The 25,269-nt window shown below is 47.8% G+C and overlaps 1 protein-coding gene across 1 annotated transcript in view; it reads left to right on the top strand.

Annotated features, from left to right (window-relative positions):
- Positions 1 to 20,033, top strand: part of ppp2r5b (protein phosphatase 2, regulatory subunit B', beta) — a 244,383-nt gene extending 224,350 nt beyond the window's left edge. Inside the window, exon 3 of the mRNA XM_072245916.1 lies at positions 19,904 to 20,033. Coding sequence (XP_072102017.1) covers positions 19,904 to 20,033 — 130 coding nt within the window. The remainder of the gene's footprint in view (positions 1 to 19,903) is intronic.
- The last annotated feature ends 5,236 nt before the right edge of the window (positions 20,034 to 25,269 follow it).

Raw genomic sequence — 25,269 nt, 5'->3', positions numbered from 1 at the left:
ATGGGAGATCTGATAGAAATTGATAAGGTTAGGGAAGACAGAGAGACGGGAGTTCTGATAGAGATTGATAAGGTTAGGGGAGACGGGAGATCTGATAGAGATTTATAAGGTTAGGGGAGACAGAGAGACGGGAGATCTGATAGAGATTGATAAGGTTAGGGGAGACGGGAGATCTAATAGAAATTTATAAGGTTGGGGAGACAGGAGATCTGATGGAGATTGATAAGTTTAGGGGAGACAGAGACAGAGACAGTGGGGAGATCTGATAGAGATTGATAATGTTAGGGGAGGCAGGAGATCTGATGGAGATTGATAAAGTTAGGGGAGACAGAGGAGAGATCTGATAGAGATTGATAAGGTTAGGGGAGACAGACACAGGGGAGATCTAATAAGGTTAGGGGAGACAGAGACACAGGGGAGATCTGATAGAGATTGATTAGTTTAGGGGAGACAGACAGAGGGGAGATCTGATAGAGATTGATGAGGTTGGGGAGACAGGAGATCTGATAGAGATTGATAAGATTAGGGGAGAAGGGAGATCTGATAGAGATTTATAAGGTTAGGGGAGATGGAAACACCAGAGATCTGATAGAGATTGATAAGATTAGGGGAGAAGGGAGATCTGATAGAGATTTATAAGGTTAGGGGAGACAGAGACAGTGGGGAGATCTGATAGAGATTGATAAGGTTGGGGAGATGGGAGATCTGATAGAAATTGATAAGGTTGGGGAGACAGGAGATCTGATAGAGATTGTTAAGTTTAGGGGAGACAGAGACAGTGGGGAGATCTGATGGAGATTGATAAGGTTAGGGGAGACAGAGGAGAGATCTGATAGAGATTGATAGGTTTAGGGGAGACGGGAGATCTGATAGAGATTGATAAGGTTAGGGGAGACAGAGACAGTTTGGAGATCTGATAGAGATTGATAAGGTTGGGGAGACACGGGGGAGATCTGATAGTGATTGATACGGTTAGGGGAGATGGGAGATCTGATAGAGATTGATAAGGTTAGAGGGGACACGGGGGAGATCTGATAGAGATTGATAAGTTTAGGGGAGATGGGAGATCTGATAGAGATTGATAAGGTTAGAGGGGACACGGGGGAGATCTGATAGAGATTGATAAGTTTAGGGGAGATGGGAGATCTGAAAGAGATTGATAAGGTGGGGGGGCAGAGGGGGATCTGATAGAGATTGATAAGGTTAGCGGAGACAGAGATAGTGGGGAGACCTGATAGAGATTGATAAAGTTAGGGGAGACAGAGACACGGGCGATCTGATAGAGATTGATCAGGTTAGAGGAGACAGAAATAGTGGGGAGATCTGATAGAGATTGATAAGGTGGGGGGACAGGAGGAACTGAAAGAGATTGATAAGGTTAGCGGCGACAGAGACAGTGGGGAGATCTGATAGAGATTGATAATGTTAGGGGAGACAGGGGTGATCTGATAGAGATTGATAAGGTTAGGGGAGACAGAGACACGGGAGATCTGATAAAGATTGATACGGTTAGAGGACACAGAAACAGTGGGGAAATCTGATAGAGAATGATAAGGTTAGTAAGACAGAGGGGAGATCTGATGGGGATTGATACTGTTAGGGGAGACAGGAGACCTGTTAGAGATTGTTAAGGTTAGGGGAGACAGGGACACAGCGGAGATCTGATAGAGATTGATAAGGTTAGGGGAGACAGAGACACAGGGGAGATCTGATAGAGATTGATTAGTTTCGGGGAGACAGACAGAGGAGAGATCTGATAGAGATTGATAGGGTTGGGGAGAGGGGAGATCTGATAGAGATTTATAAAGTTAGGGGAGACGGAAACACCGGGGAAATCTGATAGAGATTGATAAGGTTATGGGAGAAGGGAGATCTGATAGAGATTTATAAGGTTAGGGGATACGGAAACACAGGGGAGATCTGATAGAGATTGGAGAGGTTAGGGGAGAAATGAGATCTGAAAGAGATTGATAAGGTTAGGAGAGATGGGAGATCTGATAGAGATTGATAAGGTTAGGGGAGATGGGACATCTGATAGAAATTGATAAGGTTAGGGGCGATAGAAACAGTGGGATATCTGATAGAGATTGATAAGGTTAGGGGAGACAGAGACGCAGAGGAGATCTAATAGAGATTGATAAGTTTAGGGGAGACGAGATAGTGGAGAGATCTAATAGAGATTGATAAGTTTAGGGGAGACAGAGACAGTGGGGACATGTGATAGAAATTGACAAGGTTGGGGAGATGGGAGATCTGATAGAGATTGATAAGGTTAGGGGAGGCGAGAGATCTCATAGAGATTGATAAGATTAGGGGAGACGGGAGAGCTGATAGTGATCGATAAGGTTAGGGGAGATGGGACATCTGATAGAAATTGATAAGTTTGGAGAGATGGGAGATCTGATAGAGATTGATAAGGTTAGGGGAGACAGAGACAGTGGGGAAATCTAATAAAGATTGATAAGTTTAGGGGAAACAGAGACAGTGGGGACATCTGATAGAAATTGATAAGGTTGGGGAGACGGGAGATCTGATAGAGATTGATGAGGTTAGGGGAGACGGGAGATCTGATAAAGATTGATAAGGTTAGGGGAGACAGAGACCGTGGGGAGATCTGATAGACAGTGATAAGGTTAGGAGAGATAGTGGGGAGATCTGATAAAGATTGATAATGTTAGAGGATACACAGGGGAGATGTGATACAGATTGATAATGTTAGGGGAGACAGAGACAGTGGGGAGATCTGATAGAGATTGATAAGGTTGGGGAGATGGGAGATCTGATAGAAATTGATAAGGTTGGGGAGACGGGAGATCTGATAGAGATTTATAAAGTTAGGGGAGATGGAAACATGGGAGATCTGATAGAGATTTATAAAGTTAGGGGAGATGGAAACACGGGAGATCTGATAGAGATTAATAAGGTCAGGGGAGGCGGGAGATCTGATAGAGATTGATATGGTTAGGGGAGATGGGAGATCTGATAGAAATTGATAAGGTTGGGAAGACGGGAGATCTGATAGAGATTGGTGACGTTAGGGGAGACGGAAACACGGGAGATCTGATAGAGATTGATAAGGTTAGGGGAGATGGGAGATCTGATAGAGATTGATAAGGTTAGGGGAGATGGGACATCTGATAGAAATTGATCAGTTTGGGGAGATGGGAGATCTGATAGAGATTGATAACGTTAGGGGAGACGGGAGATCTGATAGAAATTGATAAGGTTAGGGGAGATGGGACATCTGATAGAAATTAATAAGGTTGGGGGAGACAGAGAGGGGAGTTCTGATAGAGATTGATAATGTTAGGGGAGACGGGAGATCTGATAGAGGTTGATAAGGTTATGGGAGATGGGACATCTGATAGATATTGATAAGGTTGGGGAGATGGGAGATCTGATAGAGATTGATAAGGTTAGGGGAGACAGAGACAGTGGGGACATCTGATAGAAAGTGATAAGTTTGGGGAGACAGAGGGGAGATCTGATGGGGATTGATACGGTTACGGGAGACAGGAGACCTGTTAGAGATTGATAAGATTAGGGGAGACAGGGAAACAGCGGAGATCTGATAGAGATTGATTAGTTTCGGGGAGACGGACAGAGGGGAGATCTGATAGAGATTGATAAGGTTGGGGAGAGGGGAGAGCTGATAGAGATTGATGAGGTTAGGGGAGACGGGAGATCTGATAGAGATTGATAAAGTTAGGGGAGACGGAATCACAGGGGAGATCTGATAGAGATTGATAAGGTCAGGGGAGGCGAGAGATCTGATAGAGATTGATATGGTTAGGGGAGATGGGAGATCTGATAGAGATTGGTGAGGTTAGGGGAGACGGAAACACGGGAGATCTGATAGAGATTGATAAGGTTAGGGGAGGCAGGAGACCTGATAGAGATTGATAAGGTTAGGGGAGATGGGACATCTGATAGAAATTGATAAGGTTGGGGAGATGGGAGATCTGATAAAGATTGATAAGGTTAGGGGAGGCGGGAGATCTGATAGAGATTGATAAGGTTGGAGAGATGGAAGATCTGATAGAGATTGATAAGGTTAGGGGAGACGGGAGATGTAATAGAAATTGATAAGGTTGGGGAGACAGGAGATCTGATAGAGATTGATAACTTTAGGGGAGACAGAAACAGTGGGGAGATCTGATAGAGATTGATAATGTTAGGGGAGGCAGGAGATCTGATGGAGATTGATAAGGTTAGGGCAGACAGACACGGGAGATCTGATAGAGATTGATAAGGTTAGGGAGACGGAGGAGAGATCTGATAGAGATTGATAAGTTTAGGGGAGACAGAGACACGGGAGATCTGATAGAGATTTATAAGGTTAGGGGAGACAGAGACACGGGAGATCTGATAGAGATTGATAGGTTAGAGGAGACAGAAACAGTGGGGAGATCTGATAGAGATTGATAAGGTTAGTAAGACAGAGGGGAGATCTGATGGGGATTGATACGGTTAGGGGAGACAGGAGACCTGTTAGAGATTGTTAAGGTTAGGGGAGACAGGGACACAGCGGAGATCTGATAGAGATTGATAAGGTTAGGGGAGACAGAGACACAGGGGAGATCTGATAGAGATTGATTAGTTTAGGGGAGACAGACAGAGGGGAGATCTGATAGAGATTGATGAGGTTAGGGGATACGGGAGATCTGATAGAGATTTATAAAGTTAGGGGAGACGGAAACACAGGGGACATCTGATAGAGATTGGAGAGGTTAGGGGAGAAGGGAGATCTGATAGAGATTGATAAGGTTAGGGGAGATGGGACATCTGATAGAAATTGATAAGGTTAGGGGAGACAGAAACAGTGGGATATCTGATAGAGATTAATAGGGTTAGGGGAGACAGAGACGCAGAGGAGATCTAATAGAGATTGATAAGTTTAGGGGAGACAGAGACAGTGGGGAGATCTAATAGAGATTGATAAGTTTAGGGGAGACAGAGACAGTGGGGACATCTGATAGAAATTGATAAGGTTAGAGGAGACAGAAATAGTCGGGAGATCTGATAGAGATTGATAAGGTTAGTAAGACAGAGGGGAGATCTGATGGGGATTGATACGGTTAGGGGAGACAGGAGACCTGCTAGAGATTGTTAAGGTTAGGGGAGACAGGGACACAGAGGAGATCTGATAGAGATTGATAAGGTTAGGGGAGACAGAGACACGGGAGATCTGATAGAGATTGATTAGTTTAGGGGAGACAGACAGAGGGGAGATCTGACAGAGATTTATAAAGTTAGGGGAGACGGAAACACGGGAGATCTGATAGAGATTGATAAGGTTAGGGGAGGCAGGAGACCTGATAGAGATTGATAAGGTCAGGGGAGATGGGACATCTGATAGAAATTGATAAGGTTGGGGAGACGGGAGATCTGATAGAGATTGGTGAGGTTAGGGGAGATGGAAACACGGGAGATCTGATAGAGATTGATACGGTTAGAGGGGACACGGGGGAGATCTGATAGTGATTGATACGGTTAGGGGAGATGGGAGATCTGATAGAGATTGATAAGGTTAGAGGGGACACAGGGGAGATCTGATAGAGATTGATAAGTTTAGCGGAGATGGGAGATCTGATAGAGATTGATAAGGTTAGTAAGACAGAGGGGAGATCTGATGGGGATTGATACGGTTAGGGGAGACAGGAGGCCTGTTAGAGATTGTTAAGGTTAGGGGAGACAGGGTCACAGCGGAGATCTGATAGAGATTGATAAGGTTAGTAAGACAGAGGGGAGATCTGATAGAGATTAATGAGGTTGGGGAGACGGAAGATCTGATAGAGATTGATAAACTTAGGGGAGACGGAAACACGGGAGATCTGATAGAGATTGATAAGGTTAGGGGAGAAGGGAGATCTGATAGATATTTATAAGGTTAGGGGAGACGGGAGATCTAATAGAAATTGATAAGGTTGGGGAGACAGGAGATCTGATAGAGATTGATAACTTTAGGGGAGACAGAGGAGAGATCTGATAGAGATTGATAAGGTTAGGGAAGACAGACACGGGAGATCTGATAGAGATTGATAAGGTTAGGGCAGACAGAGAGACGGGGAGTTCTGATATAGATTGATAAGGTTAGGGGAGACAGGAGATCTAATAGAGATTTATATGGTTAGGGGAGACAGAGAGACGGGAGATCTGATAGTGATTGATAAGGTTAGGGGAGACGGGAGATCTAATAGAAATTGATAAGGTTGGGGAGACGGGAGATCTGATAGAGATTGGTGAGGTTAGGGGAGACGGAAACACGGGAGATCTGATAGAGATTGATAAGGTTAGGGGAGGCAGGAGATCTGATAGAGATTGATAAAGTTAGAAGAGATAGAGACAGTGGGGACATCTGATAGAAATTGATAAGGTTGGGGAGATGGGAGATCTGATAAAGATTGATAAGGTTAGGGGAGGCGGGAGATCTGATAGAGATTGATAAGGTTGGAGAGATGGAAGATCTGATAAAGATTGATAAGGTTTAGGGAGACAGAGACAGTGGGGAGATCTGATAGACAGTGATAAGGTTAGGGGAGACAGAGACAGTGGGGAGATCTGATAAAGATTGATAATGTCAGAGGAGACGCAGGGGAGATGTGATACAGATTGATAATGTTAGGGGAGACAGAGACAGTGGGGAGATCTGATAGAGATTGATAAGGTTGGGGAGATGGGAGATCTGATAGAAATTGATAAGGTTGGGGAGAGGGGAGATCTGATAGAGATTGATGAGGTTAGGGGAGACGGGAGATCTCATAGAGATTGATAAGGTTGGGGAGACGGGAGATCTGATAGAGATTGATAAGGTTGGGGAGAGGGGAGATCTGATAGAGATTGATTAGTTTCGGGGAGATAGTCAGGGGAGATCTGATAGAGATAAGTTTGGGGAGAGGGGAGATCTGATAGAGATTGGTGAGGTTAGGGGAGACGGGAGATCTGATAGAGATTTATAAAGTTAGGGGAGACGGAAACACAGGAGATCTGATAGAGATTTATAAAGTTAGGGGAGACGGAAACACGGGAGATCTGATAGAGATTTATAAAGTTAGGGGAGACGGAAAGACGGGAGATCTGATAGAGATTAATAAGGTCAGGGGAGGCGGGAGATCTGATAGAGATTGATATGGTTAGGGGAGATGGGAGATCTGATAGAAATTGATAAGGTTGGGGAGGCGGGAAATCTGATCGAGATTGATATGGTTAGGGGAGATGGAAACACGGGAGATCTGATAGAGATTGATAAGGTTGTGGAGATGGGAGATCTGATAGAGATTGATAATGTTAGGGGAGGCGGGAGATCTGATAGAGATTGATAAGGTTGGGGATACAGAGACAGTGGGGAGATTTGATAGAGATTAATCAGGTTAGAGGAGAGAGAGAAATAGGAGATCTGATAGAGATTGATAAGGTTAGGGGAGACGGGAGATCTGATAGGGATTGATAAGGTTAGAGGAGATGGGACATCTGATAGAAATTGATCAGTTTGGGGAGATGGGAGATCTGATAGAGATTGATAAGGTTAGGGGAGACGGGAGATCTGATAGAAATTGATAAGGTTAGGGGAGATGTGACATCTGATAGAAATTGATAAGGTTGGGGAGATGGGAGATCTGTTAGAGATTGATAAGGTTAGGGGAGACAGAAACAGTGGGAGATCTGATAGAGATTGATAAAGTTAGAAGAGACAGAGACAGTGGGGACATCTGATAGAAATTGATAAGGTTAGAGGAGACAGAAATAGTCGGGAGATCTGATAGAGATTGATAAGGTTAGTAAGACAGAGGGGAGATCTGATGGGGATTGATACGGTTAGGGGAGACAGGAGACCTGTTAGAGATTGTTAAGGTTAGGGGAGACAGGGACACAGCAGAGATCTGATAGAGATTGATAAGGTTAGGGGAGACAGAGACACAGGGGAGATCTGATAGAGATTGATTAGTTTAGGGGAGACAGACAGAGGGGAGATCTGATAGAGATTGATGAGGTTAGGGGAGACGGGAGATCTGATAGAGATTTATAAAGTTAGGGGAGACGGAAACACAGGGGACATCTGATAGAGATTGGAGAGGTTAGGGGAGAAGGGAGATCTGATAGAGATTGATAAGGTTAGGGGAGATGGGACATCTGATAGAAATTGATAAGGTTAGGGGAGACAGAAACAGTGGGATATCTGATAGAGATTAATAGGGTTAGGGGAGACAGAGACGCAGAGGAGATCTAATAGAGATTGATAAGTTTAGGGGAGACAGAGACAGTGGGGAGATCTAATAGAGATTGATAAGTTTAGGGGAGACAGAGACAGTGGGGACATCTGATAGAAATTGATAAGGTTAGAGGAGACAGAAATAGTCGGGAGATCTGATAGAGATTGATAAGGTTAGTAAGACAGAGGGGAGATCTGATGGGGATTGATACGGTTAGGGGAGACAGGAGACCTGTTAGAGATTGTTAAGGTTAGGGGAGACAGGGACACAGCGGAGATCTGATAGAGATTGATAAGGTTAGGGGAGACAGAGACACAGGGGAGATCTGATAGAGATTGATGAGGTTAGGGGAGACGGGAGATCTGACAGAGATTTATAAAGTTAGGGGAGACGGAAACACGGGAGATCTGATAGAGATTGATAAGGTTAGGGGAGGCAGGAGACCTGATAAAGATTGATAAGGTCAGGGGAGATGGGACATCTGATAGAAATTGATAAGGTTGGGGAGATGGGAGATCTGATAGAGATTGGTGAGGTTAGGGGAGATGGAAACACGGGAGATCTGATAGAGATTGGTAAGGTTAGGGGAGGCAGGAGATCTGATAGAGATTGATAAGGTTAGAGGGGACACGGGGGAGATCTGATAGAGATTGATAAGTTTAGGGGAGATGGGAGATCTGAGAGAGATTGATAAGGTGGGGGGACAGGGGGATCTGATACAGATTGATAAGGTTAGCGGAGACAGAAATAGTGGGGAGATCTGATAGAGATTGATAAGGTTAGGGGAGGCAGGAGATCTGATAGAGATTGATAAAGTTAGAAGAGATAGAGACAGTGGGGACATCTGATAGAAATTGATAAGGTTGGGGAGATGGGAGATCTGATAAAGATTGATAAGGTTAGGGGAGGCGGGAGATCTGATAGAGATTGATAAGGTTGGAGAGATGGAAGATCTGATAAAGATTGATAAGGTTTAGGGAGACAGAGACAGTGGGGAGATCTGATAGACAGTGATAAGGTTAGGGGAGACAGAGACAGCGGGGAGATCTGATAAAGATTGATAATGTCAGAGGAGACGCAGGGGAGATGTGATACAGATTGATAATGTTAGGGGAGACAGAGACAGTGGGGAGATCTGATAGAGATTGATAAGGTTGGGGAGATGGGAGATCTGATAGAAATTGATAAGGTTGGGGAGAGGGGAGATCTGATAGAGATTGATGAGGTTAGGGGAGACGGGAGATCTCATAGAGATTGATAAGGTTGGGGAGACGGGAGATCTGATAGAGATTGATAAGGTTGGGGAGAGGGGAGATCTGATAGAGATTGATTAGTTTCGGGGAGACAGACAGGGGAGATCTGATAGAGATAAGTTTGGGGAGAGGGGAGATCTGATAGAGATTGATGAGGTTAGGGGAGACGGGAGATCTGATAGAGATTTATAAAGTTAGGGGAGACGGAAACACAGGAGATCTGATAGAGATTTATAAAGTTAGGGGAGACGGAAACACGGGAGATCTGATAGAGATTTATAAAGTTAGGGGAGACGGAAAGACGGGAGATCTGATAGAGATTAATAAGGTCAGGGGAGGCGGGAGATCTGATAGAGATTGATATGGTTAGGGGAGATGGGAGATCTGATAGAAATTGATAAGGTTGGGGAGGCGGGAAATCTGATCGAGATTGATATGGTTAGGGGAGATGGAAACACGGGAGATCTGATAGAGATTGATAAGGTTGTGGAGATGGGAGATCTGATAGAGATTGATAATGTTAGGGGAGGCGGGAGATCTGATAGAGATTGATAAGGTTGGGGATACAGAGACAGTGGGGAGATTTGATAGAGATTAATCAGGTTAGAGGAGAGAGAGAAATAGGAGATCTGATAGAGATTGATAAGGTTAGGGGAGACGGGAGATCTGATAGGGATTGATAAGGTTAGAGGAGATGGGACATCTGATAGAAATTGATCAGTTTGGGGAGATGGGAGATCTGATAGAGATTGATAAGGTTAGGGGAGACGGGAGATCTGATAGAAATTGATAAGGTTAGGGGAGACAGAAACAGTGGGAGATCTGATAGAGATTGATAAAGTTAGAAGAGACAGAGGGGAGATCTGATGGGGATTGATACGGTTAGGGGAGACAGGAGACCTGTTAGAGATTGTTAAGGTTAGGGGAGACAGGGACACAGTGGAGATCTGATAGAGATTGATAAGGTTAGGGGAGACAGAGACACAGGGGAGATCTGATAGAGATTGATTAGTTTAGGGGAGACAGACAGAGGGGAGATCTGATAGAGATTGATAAACTTAGGGGAGACGGAAACACGGGAGATCTGATAGAGATTGATAAGGTTAGGGGAGAAGGGAGATCTGATAGATATTTATAAGGTTAGGGGAGACGGGAGATCTAATAGAAATTGATAAGGTTGGGGAGACAGGAGATCTGATAGAGATTGATAACTTTAGGGGAGACAGAGGAGAGATCTGATAGAGATTGATAAGGTTAGGGGAGACAGACACGGGAGATCTGATAGAGATTGATAAGGTTAGGGCAGACAGAGAGACGGGGAGTTCTGATATAGATTGATAAGGTTAGGGGAGACAGGAGATCTAATAGAGGTTTATATGGTTAGGGGAGACAGAGAGACGGGAGATCTGATAGTGATTGATAAGGTTAGGGGAGACGGGAGATCTAATAGAAATTGATAAGGTTGGGGAGACGGGAGATCTGATAGAGATTGGTGAGGTTAGGGGAGACGGAAACACGGGAGATCTGATAGAGATTGATAAGGTTAGGGGAGGCAGGAGATCTGATAGAGATTGATAAAGTTAGAAGAGATAGAGACAGTGGGGACATCTGATAGAAATTGATAAGGTTGGGGAGATGGGAGATCTGATAAAGATTGATAAGGTTAGGGGAGGCGGGAGATCTGATAGAGATTGATAAGGTTGGAGAGATGGAAGATCTGATAAAGATTGATAAGGTTTAGGGAGACAGAGACAGTGGGGAGATCTGATAGACAGTGATAAGGTTAGGGGAGACAGAGACAGCGGGGAGATCTGATAAAGATTGATAATGTCAGAGGAGACGCAGGGGAGATGTGATACAGATTGATAATGTTAGGGGAGACAGAGACAGTGGGGAGATCTGATAGAGATTGATAAGGTTGGGGAGATGGGAGATCTGATAGAAATTGATAAGGTTGGGGAGAGGGGAGATCTGATAGAGATTGATGAGGTTAGGGGAGACGGGAGATCTCATAGAGATTGATAAGGTTGGGGAGACGGGAGATCTGATAGAGATTGATAAGGTTGGGGAGAGGGGAGATCTGATAGAGATTGATTAGTTTCGGGGAGACAGACAGGGGAGATCTGATAGAGATAAGTTTGGGGAGAGGGGAGATCTGATAGAGATTGATGAGGTTAGGGGAGACGGGAGATCTGATAGAGATTTATAAAGTTAGGGGAGACGGAAACACAGGAGATCTGATAGAGATTTATAAAGTTAGGGGAGACGGAAACACGGGAGATCTGATAGAGATTTATAAAGTTAGGGGAGACGGAAAGACGGGAGATCTGATAGAGATTAATAAGGTCAGGGGAGGCGGGAGATCTGATAGAGATTGATATGGTTAGGGGAGATGGGAGATCTGATAGAAATTGATAAGGTTGGGGAGGCGGGAAATCTGATCGAGATTGATATGGTTAGGGGAGATGGAAACACGGGAGATCTGATAGAGATTGATAAGGTTGTGGAGATGGGAGATCTGATAGAGATTGATAATGTTAGGGGAGGCGGGAGATCTGATAGAGATTGATAAGGTTGGGGATACAGAGACAGTGGGGAGATTTGATAGAGATTAATCAGGTTAGAGGAGAGAGAGAAATAGGAGATCTGATAGAGATTGATAAGGTTAGGGGAGACGGGAGATCTGATAGGGATTGATAAGGTTAGAGGAGATGGGACATCTGATAGAAATTGATCAGTTTGGGGAGATGGGAGATCTGATAGAGATTGATAAGGTTAGGGGAGACGGGAGATCTGATAGAAATTGATAAGGTTAGGGGAGATGTGACATCTGATAGAAATTGATAAGGTTGGGGAGATGGGAGATCTGTTAGAGATTGATAAGGTTAGGGGAGACAGAAACAGTGGGAGATCTGATAGAGATTGATAAAGTTAGAAGAGACAGAGACAGTGGGGACATCTGATAGGAATTGATAAGGTTAGAGGAGACAGAAATAGTCGGGAGATCTGATAGAGATTGATAAGGTTAGTAAGACAGAGGGGAGATCTGATGGGGATTGATACGGTTAGGGGAGACAGGAGACCTGTTAGAGATTGTTAAGGTTAGGGGAGACAGGGACACAGCGGAGATCTGATAGAGATTGATAAGGTTAGGGGAGACAGAGACACAGGGGAGATCTGATAGAGATTGATTAGTTTAGGGGAGACAGACAGAGGGGAGATCTGATAGAGATTGATGAGGTTAGGGGATACGGGAGATCTGATAGAGATTTATAAAGTTAGGGGAGACGGAAACACAGGGGACATCTGATAGAGTTTGGAGAGGTTAGGGGAGAAGGGAGATCTGATAGAGATTGATAAGGTTAGGGGAGATGGGACATCTGATAGAAATTGATAAGGTTAGGGGAGACAGAAACAGTGGGATATCTGATAGAGATTAATAGGGTTAGGGGAGACAGAGACGCAGAGGAGATCTAATAGAGATTGATAAGTTTAGGGGAGACAGAGACAGTGGGGAGATCTAATAGAGATTGATAAGTTTAGGGGAGACAGACAGTGGGGACATCTGATAGAAATTGATAAGGTTAGAGGAGACAGAAATAGTCGGGAGATCTGATAGAGATTGATAAGGTTAGTAAGACAGAGGGGAGATCTGATGGGGATTGATACGGTTAGGGGAGACAGGAGACCTGTTAGAGATTGTTAAGGTTAGGGGAGACAGGGACACAGCGGAGATCTGATAGAGATTGATAAGGTTAGGGGAGACAGAGACACAGGGGAGATCTGATAGATATTGATTAGTTTAGGGGAGACAGACAGAGGGGAGATCTGATAGAGATTGATGAGGTTAGGGGAGACGGGAGATCTGACAGAGATTTATAAAGTTAGGGGAGACGGAAACACGGGAGATCTGATAGAGATTGATAAGGTTAGGGGAGGCAGGAGACCTGATAGAGATTGATAAGGTCAGGGGAGATGGGACATCTGATAGAAATTGATAAGGTTGGGGAGATGGGAGATCTGATAGAGATTGGTGAGGTTAGGGGAGATGGAAACACGGGAGATCTGATAGAGATTGGTAAGGTTAGGGGAGGCAGGAGATCTGATAGAGATTGATAAGGTTAGAGGGGACACGGGGGAGATCTGATAGAGATTGATAAGTTTAGGGGAGATGGGAGATCTGAGAGAGATTGATAAGGTGGGGGGACAGGGGGATCTGATACAGATTGATAAGGTTAGCGGAGACAGAAATAGTGGGGAGATCTGATAGAGATTGATAATGTTAGGGGAGGCAGGAGATCTGATGGAGATTGATAAGGTTAGGGGAGACAGAGGAGAGATCTGATAGAGATTGATAAGGTTGGGGAGAGGGGAGAGCTGATAGAGATTGATGAGGTTAGGGGAGACGGGAGATCTGATAGAGATTGATAAAGTTAGGGGAGACGGAATCACAGGGGAGATCTGATAGAGATTGATAAGGTCAGGGGAGGCGGGAGATCTGATAGAGATTGATATGGTTAGGGGAGATGGGAGATCTGATAGAAATTGATAAGGTTAGGGGAGATGGGACATCTGATAGAAATTGATAAGGTTGGGGAGATGGGAGCTCTGATAGAGATTGGTGAGGTTAGGGGAGACGGAAACACGGGAGATCTGATAGAGATTGATAAGGTTAGGGGAGGCGAGACCTGATAGAGATTGATAAGGTTAGGGGAGATGGGACATCTGATAGAAATTGATAAGGTGGGGAGACGGGAGATCTGATAGAGATTGGTGAGGTTAGGGGAGACGGAAACACGGGAGATCTGATAGAGATTGATAAGGTTAGGGGAGGCAGGAGATCTGATAGAGATTGATAAAGTTAGAAGAGATAGAGACAGTGGGGACATCTGATAGAAATTGATAAGGTTGGGGAGATGGGAGATCTGATAAAGATTGATAAGGTTAGGGGAGGCGGGAGATTCTGATAGAGATTGATAAGGTTGGAGAGATGGAAGATCTGATAAAGATTGATAAGGTTTAGGGAGACAGAGTCAGTGGGGAGATCTGATAGACAGTGATAAGGTTAGGGGAGACAGAGACAGCGGGGAGATCTGATAAAGATTGATAATGTCAGAGGAGACGCAGGGGAGATGTGATACAGATTGATAATGTTAGGGGAGACAGAGACAGTGGGGAGATCTGATAGAGATTGATAAGGTTGGGGAGATGGGAGATCTGATAGAAATTGATAAGGTTGGGGAGAGGGGAGATCTGATAGAGATTGATGAGGTTAGGGGAGACGGGAGATCTCATAGAGATTGATAAGGTTGGGGAGACGGGAGATCTGATAGAGATTGATAAGGTTGGGGAGAGGGGAGATCTGATAGAGATTGATTAGTTTCGGGGAGACAGACAGGGGAGATCTGATAGAGATAAGTTTGGGGAGAGGGGAGATCTGATAGAGATTGATGAGGTTAGGGGAGACGGGAGATCTGATAGAGATTTATAAAGTTAGGGAGACGGAAACACAGGAGATCTGATAGAGATTTATAAAGTTAGGGGAGACGGAAACACGGGAGATCTGATAGAGATTTATAAAGTTAGGGGAGACGGAAAGACGGGAGATCTGATAGAGATTAATAAGGTCAGGGGAGGCGGGAGATCTGATAGAGATTGATATGGTTAGGGGAGATGGGGAGATCTGATAGAAATTGATAAGGTTGGGGAGGCGGGAAATCTGATCGAGATTGATATGGTTAGGGGAGATGGAAACACGGGAGATCTGATAGAGATTGATAAGGTTGTGGAGATGGGAGATCTGATAGAGATTGATAATGTTAGGGGAGGCGGGAGATCTGATAGAGATTGATAAGGTTGGGGATACAGAGACAGTGGGGAGATTTGATAGAGATTAATCAGGTTAGAGGAGAGAGAGAAATAGGAGATCTGATAGAGATTGATAAGGTTAGGGGAGACGGGAGATCTGATAGGGATTGATAAGGTTAGAGGAGATGGGACATCTGATAGAAATTGATCAGTTTGGGGAGATGGGAGATCTGATAGAGATTGATAAGGTTAGGGAGACGGGAGATCTGATAGAAATTGATAAGGTTAGGGGAGATGTGACATCTGATAGAAATTGATAAGGTTGGGGAGATGGGAGATCTGTTAGAGATTGATAAGGTTAGAGGAGACAGAAATAGTCGGGAGATCTGATAGAGATTGATAAGGTTAGTAAGACAGAGGGGAGATCTGATGGGGATTGATACGGTTAGGGGAGACAGGAGACCTGTTAGAGATTGTTAAGGTTAGGGGAGACAGGGACACAGTGGAGATCTGATAGAGATTGATAAGGTTAGGGGAGACAGAGACACAGGGGAGATCTGATAGAGATTGATTAGTTTAGGGGAGACAGACAGAGGGGAGATCTGATAGAGATTGATGAGGTTAGGGGAGACGGGAGATCTGATAGAGATTTATAAAGTTAGGGGAGACGGAAACACAGGGGACATCTGATAGAGATTGGAGAGGTTAGGGGAGAAGGGAGATCTGATAGAGATTAATAGGGTTAGGGGAGACAGAGACACAGGGGAGATCTGATAGAGATTGATTAGTTTAGGGGAGACAGACAGAGGGAGATCTGATAGAGATTGATGAGGTTAGGGGAGACGGGAGATCTGACAGAGATTTATAAAGTTAGGGGAGACGGAAACACGGGAGATCTGATAGAGATTGATAAGGTTAGGGGAGGCAGGAGACCTGATAGAGATTGATAAGGTCAGGGGAGATGGGACATCTGATAGAAATTGATAAGGTTGGGGAGACGGGAGATCTGATAGAGATTGGTGAGGTTAGGGAGATGGAAACACGGGAGATCTGATAGAGATTGGTAAGGTTAGGGGAGGCAGGAGATCTGATAGAGATTGATAAGGTTAGAGGGGACACGGGGGAGATCTGATAGTGATTGATACGGTTAGGGAGATGGGAGATCTGATAGAGATTGATAAGGTTAGAGGGACACAGGGGAGATCTGATAGGGATTGATAAGTTTAGGGGAGATGGGAGATCTGATAGAGATTGATAAGGTTAGTAAGACAGAGGGGAGATCTGATGGGGATTGATACGGTTAGGGGAGACAGGAGACCTGTTAGAGATTGTTAAGGTTAGAGGAGACAGGGACACAGCGGAAATCTGATAGAGATTGATAAGTTTAGGGGAGACAGAGGCACAGGGGAGATCTAATAAGGTTAGGGGAGACAGAGACACCGGGGAGATCTGATAGAGATTGATTAGTTTAGGGGAGACAGGCAGAGGGGAGATCTGATAGAGATTGATAAGGTTGGGGAGAGGGGAGTGCTGATAGAGATTGATAAGGTCAGGGGAGGCGGGAGATCTGATAGAGATTGATATGGTTAGGGGAGATGGGAGATCTGATAGAAATTGATAAGGTTGGGGAGGCTGGATATCTGATAGAGATTGATATGGTTAGGGGAGATGGGAGATCTGATAGAAATTGATAAGGTTAGGGGAGATGGGACATCTAATAGAAATTGATAAGGTTGGGGAGATGGGAGATCTGATAGAGATTGGTGAGGTTAGGGGAGAGGGAAACATGGGAGGTCTGATAGAGATTGATAAGGTTAGGGGAGGCAGAGAGACGGGAGTTCTGTTAGAGACTGATATGGTTAGGGTAGACAGAGACAGTGGGGAGATCTGATAGACTTTGATTAGGTTAGTGAGACATAGACACGGGATATCTGATAGAGATTGATAAGGTTGGGGAGATGGGAGATCTGATAGAAATTGATATGGTTAGGGGAGACCGAGAGACGGGAGTTCTGATAGAGATTGATAAGTTTAGGGGAGACGGGGAGATCTGCTAGAGATTGATAAGGTGGGGGGACAGATGGGGATCTGATAGAGATTGATAAGGTTAGCGGAGACTGAGACAGTGGGGAGATCTGATAGGGATTGATAATGTTAGAGGAGACAGTGGGGAGATCTGATAGAGATTGATAAGGTTAGGGGAGACAGAGACACGGGAGATCTGATAGAGATTGATAAGGTTAGTACAACAGAGGGGAGATCTGATGGGGATTGATACGGTAAGGGGAGACAGGAGACCCGTTAGAGATGGTTAAGGTTAGGGGAGACAGGGACACAGCGGAGATCTGATAGAGATTGATAAGGTTAGGGGAGACAGAGACACAGGGGAGATCTGATAGAGATTGACTAGTTTAGGGGAGACAGACAGAGGAGAGATCTGATAGAGATTGATATGGTTGGAGAGAGGGGAGATCTGATAGAGATTGATGAGGTTAGGGGAGACAGGAGATCTGATAGAAATTGATAAGGTTGGGGAGACGGGAGATCTGATAGAGATTGGTGAGGTTAGAAGAGACGGAAACACGGGAGATCTGATAGAGATTGATAAGGTTAGGGGAGGCAGGAGACCTGATAGAGATTGATATGGTTAGAGGAGACGGGAGATCTGATAGAAATTGATAAGGTTCGGGGAGGCAGGAGATCTGATAGAGATTGAAAAGGTTAGGGGAGATGGGAGATCTGATAGAGATTGATAATGTTAGGGGAGATGGGAGATCTGACAGAGATTGATAAGGTTATGGGAAATGGGACATCTGATAGAAATTGATAAGGTTGGGGAGACAGAAACAGTGGGAGATCTGATAGAGATTGATAAAGTTAGAAGAGACAGAGACAGTGGGGACATCGGATAGAAATTGATAAGGTTGGGGAGACGGGAGATCTGATAGAGATTGATAAGGTTAGGGGAGACAGACAGTGGGGAGATCTGATAGAGATTGATAAGGTTAGGAGAGACAGAGACAGTGGGGAGATCTGATAGAGATTAATAATGTTAGAGGAGACACCGGGGAGATCTGATACAGATTGATAATGTTAGGGGAGACAGAGACAGTGGGGAGATCTGATAGAGATTGATAAATTTGGGGAGATGGGAGATCTGATAGAAATTGATAAAGTTAGGGGAGACAGAGAGACGGGAGATCTGATAGAGATTGATAAGGTTAGGGGAGACGGGAGATCTAATAGAAATTGATAAGGTTGGGGAGACAGGAGATCTGATAGAGATTGATAAGGTTAGGGGAGACAGACACAGGGGAGATCTGATAGAGATTGATAAGGTTAGGGGAGACAGACCGAGGAGAGATCTGATAGAGATTGGTAAGTTTAGGGGAGACAGGAGATCTGATAGAGATTGATAAGGTTAGGGGAGACAGACACAGGGGAGATGGGATAGAGATTGATAAGTTTAGGGGAGACAGAGACAGTAGGGAGATCTGATAGAGATTGATAAGGTTAGGGGAGACAGGAGGTCTGATAGAAATTGATGAGGTTAGGGGAGACGGGAGATCTGATAGAGATTTATAAAGTTAGGGGAGACGGAAACACCGGGGAAATCTGATAGAGATTGATAAGTCTAGGGGAGACGGGAGATCTGATAGAGATTGATAAGTTTAGGGGAGACAGAGACAGTGGGGAGATCTGATAGAGATTGATAAGGTTGGGGAGATGGGAGATCTGATAGTAATTGATAAGGTTAGAAGAGACAGACACTGGGGAGATCTGAAAGAGATTGATAAGGTTGGGGAGACAGACACAGGGGAGATCTGATAGAGATTGATAAGATTAGTGGAGACAGAGACACGGGAGATCTGATAGAGATTGATAAGGTTAGGGGAGACAGGAGATCTGATAGAGATTGATAAGATTAGGGGAGACAGAGACACAGGGGAGATCTGATAGAGACTGATAAGGTTAGGGGAGACAGAGACAGTGGGGAGACCTGATAGAGATTGATAAGTTTGGGGAGACGGGAGATCTGATAGAGATTGATAAGATTAGGGGAGACAGAGACAGTGGGGAGATTTGATAGAGATTGATAAGGTTAGGGGAGACAGAGACACAGGGGAGATCTGATAGAGATTGATAAGGTTGGGGAGATAGAGACACGGGACAGCTGATAGAGATTGATAAGGTTTGGGGAGACAGAGACAGTGGGGAGATTTGATAGAGAGTGATCAGGTTGGGGAGACAGAGACAGTGGGGAGATTTGATAGAGATTGATAAGGTTGGGGAGAAAGAGACACGGGACAGCTGATAGAGATTGATAAGGTTAGGGGGGACAGAGACACAGAGGAATCTGATACAGTGCAATACATAAAATTACTACAGTACAGTGTAAAAGTCTCAGGCAGATATATATCATCGGCTGTTTATTTCTTAGAATTGATGCCCCCTGACCAGCTGAGTCCCTCCAGCGTTTTTACGAGTTGCCCCAAAGTCTCAATCATCCGCAGGATCTTTTGCATCCTGCAGAACTCTGCTTGGCGAATATGTGTCAGTCAGTGGCCGCAGCCCCACAGCCTAGTGCCGTGCAGCCTGTCTCTGAGCACTCAGCTGCCTTGTTTTTTGCAGGGAGATCAAGAAAGAACGGGAGAGGGAGGAGCTGTGGCGGAGGCTGGACGACCTGCAGCTGAGGAAGATGAAGGCTTTGGAGGACCTAGACGAGCTTCACAACGGGCAGAGTGTCCACTGTCCCGACTAGCAGCCGAGTGCCAGGGTGACCACGCAGGCAAAGGTGCCCCAGCCTCCCTGACCCTGCCCTCCACCACCACCCCGTCTCCCCAGTCCAGTGACAATGAGCTGATTAGTGACAGTGGCTGATGAGTTCCAGGGCTCGGCACCAGATATGTTGGCAATCTTTGTTAAATGTCTAGACGACACTCTCCCCTCCTCAAGGAGAGAAAATGTATTTTGAATCTTCTAAAACAGTAATTTGAAACATTTATCTAGTAGAACGCCTCTTGCGGAATATTAACCTGTTGTTCACTCCCTCTTCCCTGTGTTTGCCACACCTGCACCCTCCCTCTATCACCCCATGTGGATGTAAAGGACATTGGACCTTCTCCTTGGGCAGTGTTGGTCAGGGCCATTGCCACGGACAGCTCATGCATCCGGCCTGTCCCTTCCCGCAGCCAACACCGCCAGAGGCGAGGCGGACATCTCTGCTTCTGCCCCTCCCTCCAGCCGGACCCTTCACTGGGAGGTGGGTGACATGGAGAAGGGCGGAGGGTGGGGAGCAGGGGGGTGGTTCTGCCCTCGAAATGGGGAGGAGATGTTGGGGAGGCAGTCAGTTTCCCCTGGGTAAGAGCTGGGAATGTCGAGAGAGGGAGCTGATGTAATCCAGGGAAAGGGGTCCATACTCCCTCAGTGAGCTGTGAACATCTCTCCCATCGTGCCCCCCCCCCACCAAATCAGGGGAGCGGGAGAGGTGTTGGATCGTGCTTCTTTACAACCAGAGACGGAATGCACCCCCTCCCCATCTTTCCCGGAGGGGCGGGTCACACCCAGGAGCTTGGTGAAGAAAAGGGCTGTTCGGGAGACGGCCGGCGGGGTGGAAGTTTCGAGGGAGCAAGCTTCTGGAACTGGAGGTGCCTTGGGGGCCGGGGTTGGGGTCGAGGTCCTGGAGGTGGATCTGGGGACCGGGGTCGGGGTCGAGGTCCTGGCGGTGGATATGGAGGCCGGGGTCGGGGTCAAGGTCCTGGCGGTGGGTCTGAGGGCGAGGAGAGTCCAGGTGCTGACCTGTCCACTCAAATCCTGTCTCTTCCCACCACATCACGTCCACAGTCCGGTGACGGTTGGTGCTCACCAGCCATGCACTCTGCTTGACAGCTGGGGTCGTGAGGTATCTCCTGCCCCCTCCCCAGGGAGTAGGGACCTGACGAGAGATGGGCATATGACATCCCAGCCCAGGACCTCCAAGGGTGAGGGGTTGTCATGGCTGGGCTGGGTGACCGGGGCCTTGGGAGGATCAAAGATGAGAGGTCACTGTTACAAACTCAGCAACTCCTCAGAGGTGTAGAAGCTTTGGGGAGGGGCACTCAGGGTCCCGGTCAGTGGGCTGGGACATCGGCCGCACTCACGCCAGGACCTGCTGTCAGTGCTGAGCCACAGTGGGACAAGGGGGCAGCCATCAGTATGAGGCGAGGTGGCGGGGGGTGTCCAGGCAGGTGGTGGGAGGGGTGGAGGGGGTTGGAGCTGCATTAGTTCCCTAGGTTACCTGATCCGGCTCCCATCCTCTCCCCTCCCCAGATGTAGTGAACCCCAGCGGGACTGGCTGGTGGGCCCAGACCCTGTCCCGGGGCCTCTTCGTTTCCCCCTCCCACCCGTAGATCTGCCCCTCCCCTGCTTCTTTACACCCCATCCTCCGGTCTCCAACACCACCCTCCCCATCTCGCTCATCTCCTGATGTCTGCCTGCTCATCCCTCGTCTCGCACCCCCCAACTTCCCAGACGACCCCCGGCACCCTCCACCCTCCACCCTCCAGTCACCTGCAGCCCCTGTCCCACCAGTGCAATGTATAGATCAGGTGAATGGAAGAGACGCCCCTCACTTTCTGACGAGCTCCCCCCTCCCCCGACTCTGCCGCAGCAGGGGGGCTGCCACTCACAGGCTGGGGGCCCCACCCCACCACCTCGCTCCTCTTGAGTGCAATAAACTTCCAAAAACACTGAGCTTCTGCCTTTTTGTCTGGCCTCGTACCTGCTGTGCCCTTCAAAGGGTTCAGTTTGTTGAGCAATACGGCATGGAACCCAGGGGGCGATTTACAATGACCAATTAACCGAGCCTTTCAGACATGGGAGAGGACGGAGCACCCAGAGGGAACCCACGCGGTCACGGGGAGATCGTACAGACTCCTCACAGAGGACACAGGAATTGAACTGGGAACTCCGGCGCCCTGAGCTCTCATAGCATCATGAAAACCTCTGCGTTCTCTCGGCGCCATTCCCACACCTCCATGTAAGTGGCTGGACAGGTTGACAGGAGCCTTCATCAGGCAGCAGTTCACGTGACAGCAACACAACTCTTCTGAGAGCAGATCTGGGCACCGCGTTACGGGACAGGTGTGAAGGCTTTGGCGAGCGGGAGGGAGACTGTCTGGCAAGGGCAGTGGGAGCTTCGAACAGAACTTCGACAAATGGACCTTGTCTGGAGTAATATGAATTGAGAGACACCTGATCTGACCTAACTGTTCACACCGGTACGGTACCGCAGTGCAGACCCATCCCCACCGGTACCGTACCCTGGTGTTATACAGGGACAGGCCCATCCCAACCGGTACCGTACCCTGGGGTCACACAGTGACAGGCCCGTCCCCACCGGTACCGTACCCCGGTGTTATACAGGGACAGACCCGTCCCCACCGGTACCGTACCCCGGTGTTATACAGGGACAGGCCCGTCCCCACCGGTACCGTACCCCGGTGTTATACAGGGACAGGCCCATCCCCACCGGTACCGTATCCCGGTGTTATACAGGGACAGGCCCATCCCCACCGGTACCGTACCCTGGGGTCACACTGTGACAGGCCCGTCCCCACCGGTACCGTACCCCGGTGTTATACAGGGACAGACCCGTCCCCACCGGTACCGTACCCCGGTGTTATACAGGGACAGGCCCGTCCCCACCGGTACCGTACCCCGGTGTTATACAGGGACAGGCCCATCCCCACCGGTACCGTATCCCGGTGTTATACAGGGACAGGCCCATCCCCACCGGTACCGTACCCTGGGGTCACACCGTGACAGGCCCGTCCCCACCGGTACCGTACCCCGGTGTTATACAGGGACAGACCCGTCCCCACCGGTACCGTACCCCGGTGTTATACGGTGACAGGCCCGTCCCCACCGGTACTGTACCCTGGTGTTATACAGGGACAGGCCCATCCCCACCGGTACCGTACCCCGGTGTTATACGGTGACAGGCCCGTCCCCACCGGTACCGTATCCCGGTGTTATACAGTGACAGACCCGTCCCCACCGGTACCGTACCCTGGTGTTATACAGGGACAGGCCCATCCCCACCGGTACCGTACCCTGGGGTCACACAGTGACAGGCCCGTCCCCACCGGCACCGTACCCCGGTGTTATACAGTAACAGGCCCGTCCCCACCGGTACCGTCCCCCGGGGTCACACAGTGACAGGCCCGTCCCCACCGGTACCGTACCCCAGGGTCACACGGTGACAGGCCCGTCCCCACCGGTACCGTACCCTGGGGTCACACAGTGACAGGCCCGTCCCCACCGGTACCGTACCCTGGTGTCATACAAACAACACACACGAAATGCTGGTGAACGCAGCAGGCCAGGCAGCATCTATAGGAAGAAGTACAGTCGGACAAAGGAGATGTCTTCCCTTTTTAAAATTCCAGGAGGAAGGAGATGTCCTCCTTTTATAAAGAAAGGGGCTTCCCTTCCTCCACCATCAACTCTGCTCTCAAACGCCTCTCCCCCATTTCACGCACATCTGCTCTCACTCCATCCTCCTGCCACCCTACTAGGAATAGGGTTCCCCTGGTCCTCACCTACCACCCCACCAGCCTCCAGGTCCAACATATTATTCTCCGTAACTTCCGCCACCTCCAACGGGATCCCACCATTAAGCACATCTTTCCCTCACCCCCTCTCTGCTTTCCGCAGGGATTGCTCTCTACGCGACTCCCTTGTCCACTCGTCCCCCCCATCCCTCCCCACTGATCTCCTTCCTGGCACTTATCCGTGTAAGCGGAACAAGTGCTACACATGCCCTTACACTTCCTCCCTTACCACCATTCAGGGCCCCAAACAGTCCTTCCAGGTGAGGCGACACTTCACCTGTGAGTCGGCTGGGATGATATACTGCATCCGGTGCTCCTGATGTGGCCTTCTATATATTGGCAAGACCCGACGCAGACTGGGAGACCGCTTCGCTGAACATCTACACTCTGTCCGCCAGAGAAAGCAGGATCTCCCAGTGGCCACACATTTTAATTCCACATCCCATTCCCATTCTGACATGTCTATCCACGGCCTCCTCTACTGTCAAGATGAAGCCACACTCAGGTTGGAGGAACAACACCTTATATTCCATCTGGGTAGCCTCCAACCTGATGGCATGAACATCGATTTCTCTAACTTCCGCTAATGCCCCACCTCCCCCTCGTACCCTATCCCTTATTTATTTTCCCCTTTTCTTTCTCGGGCCCTCTAATAGTAACTCTTTGCCTGCTCTCCACCTTCCTCTGGTGCTCCTATCCTCCCATCCCATGATCCTCCCCCTTCTCCAGCCTGGTATCCCTTTTGCCAATCACCTGTCCAGCTCTTGGCTCCATCCCTCCCCCTCCTGTCTTCTCCTATCATTTCAGATCTCCCCCTGCCCCTCCAACTTTCAAATCCTTTACTCACTCTTCCTTCAGTTGGTCCTGACGAAGGGTCTCGGCCTGAAACGTCGACTGCACCTCTTCCTACAGATGCTGCCTGGCCTGCTGCGTTCACCAGCAACTCTGATGTGTGTTGCTTGAAATTCCAGCATCTGCAGATTTCCTGGTGCCTGGTGGTGTACAACCTCGTCACTCTGGGACTGTGAGCCTTCCCCTGAAATTTGGTGTCCTGGTCCCATTTTTATCTCCGACATCTCCCCCTCACCCACACACTGAGGGACACTGAACCCGTGTGAGTGTGGGGAACAGGACGACCCCACCCTGGTGTGCAGTGAACAGACTGCTGGATGGCCGTGTATTTATTGGACTTCTTTATCAGGCTTTTGCGGAATTACAACTCACAAATCCGGGCGGTGGGAGGGGAGCGGGGGTACGGTCTGCTGCAGAGGGCACAGGTGGGGAATCGTTCCGTGGTCGTGGAGCCCCGGGTGAGAAATGAGATAGTCTTCCCTTGTGCACAGTCACATCAAGGGACATGGGACTCACTCAGGCTCTACAGCAGCTGGCCATGGTGCCCTGGGT

This window comes from Mobula birostris, chromosome 28, assembly GCF_030028105.1.
Source record: "Mobula birostris isolate sMobBir1 chromosome 28, sMobBir1.hap1, whole genome shotgun sequence".
Lineage (NCBI taxonomy): Eukaryota > Metazoa > Chordata > Chondrichthyes > Myliobatiformes > Myliobatidae > Mobula > Mobula birostris.
This window is presented reverse-complemented; position numbering and strand designations above follow the sequence as displayed.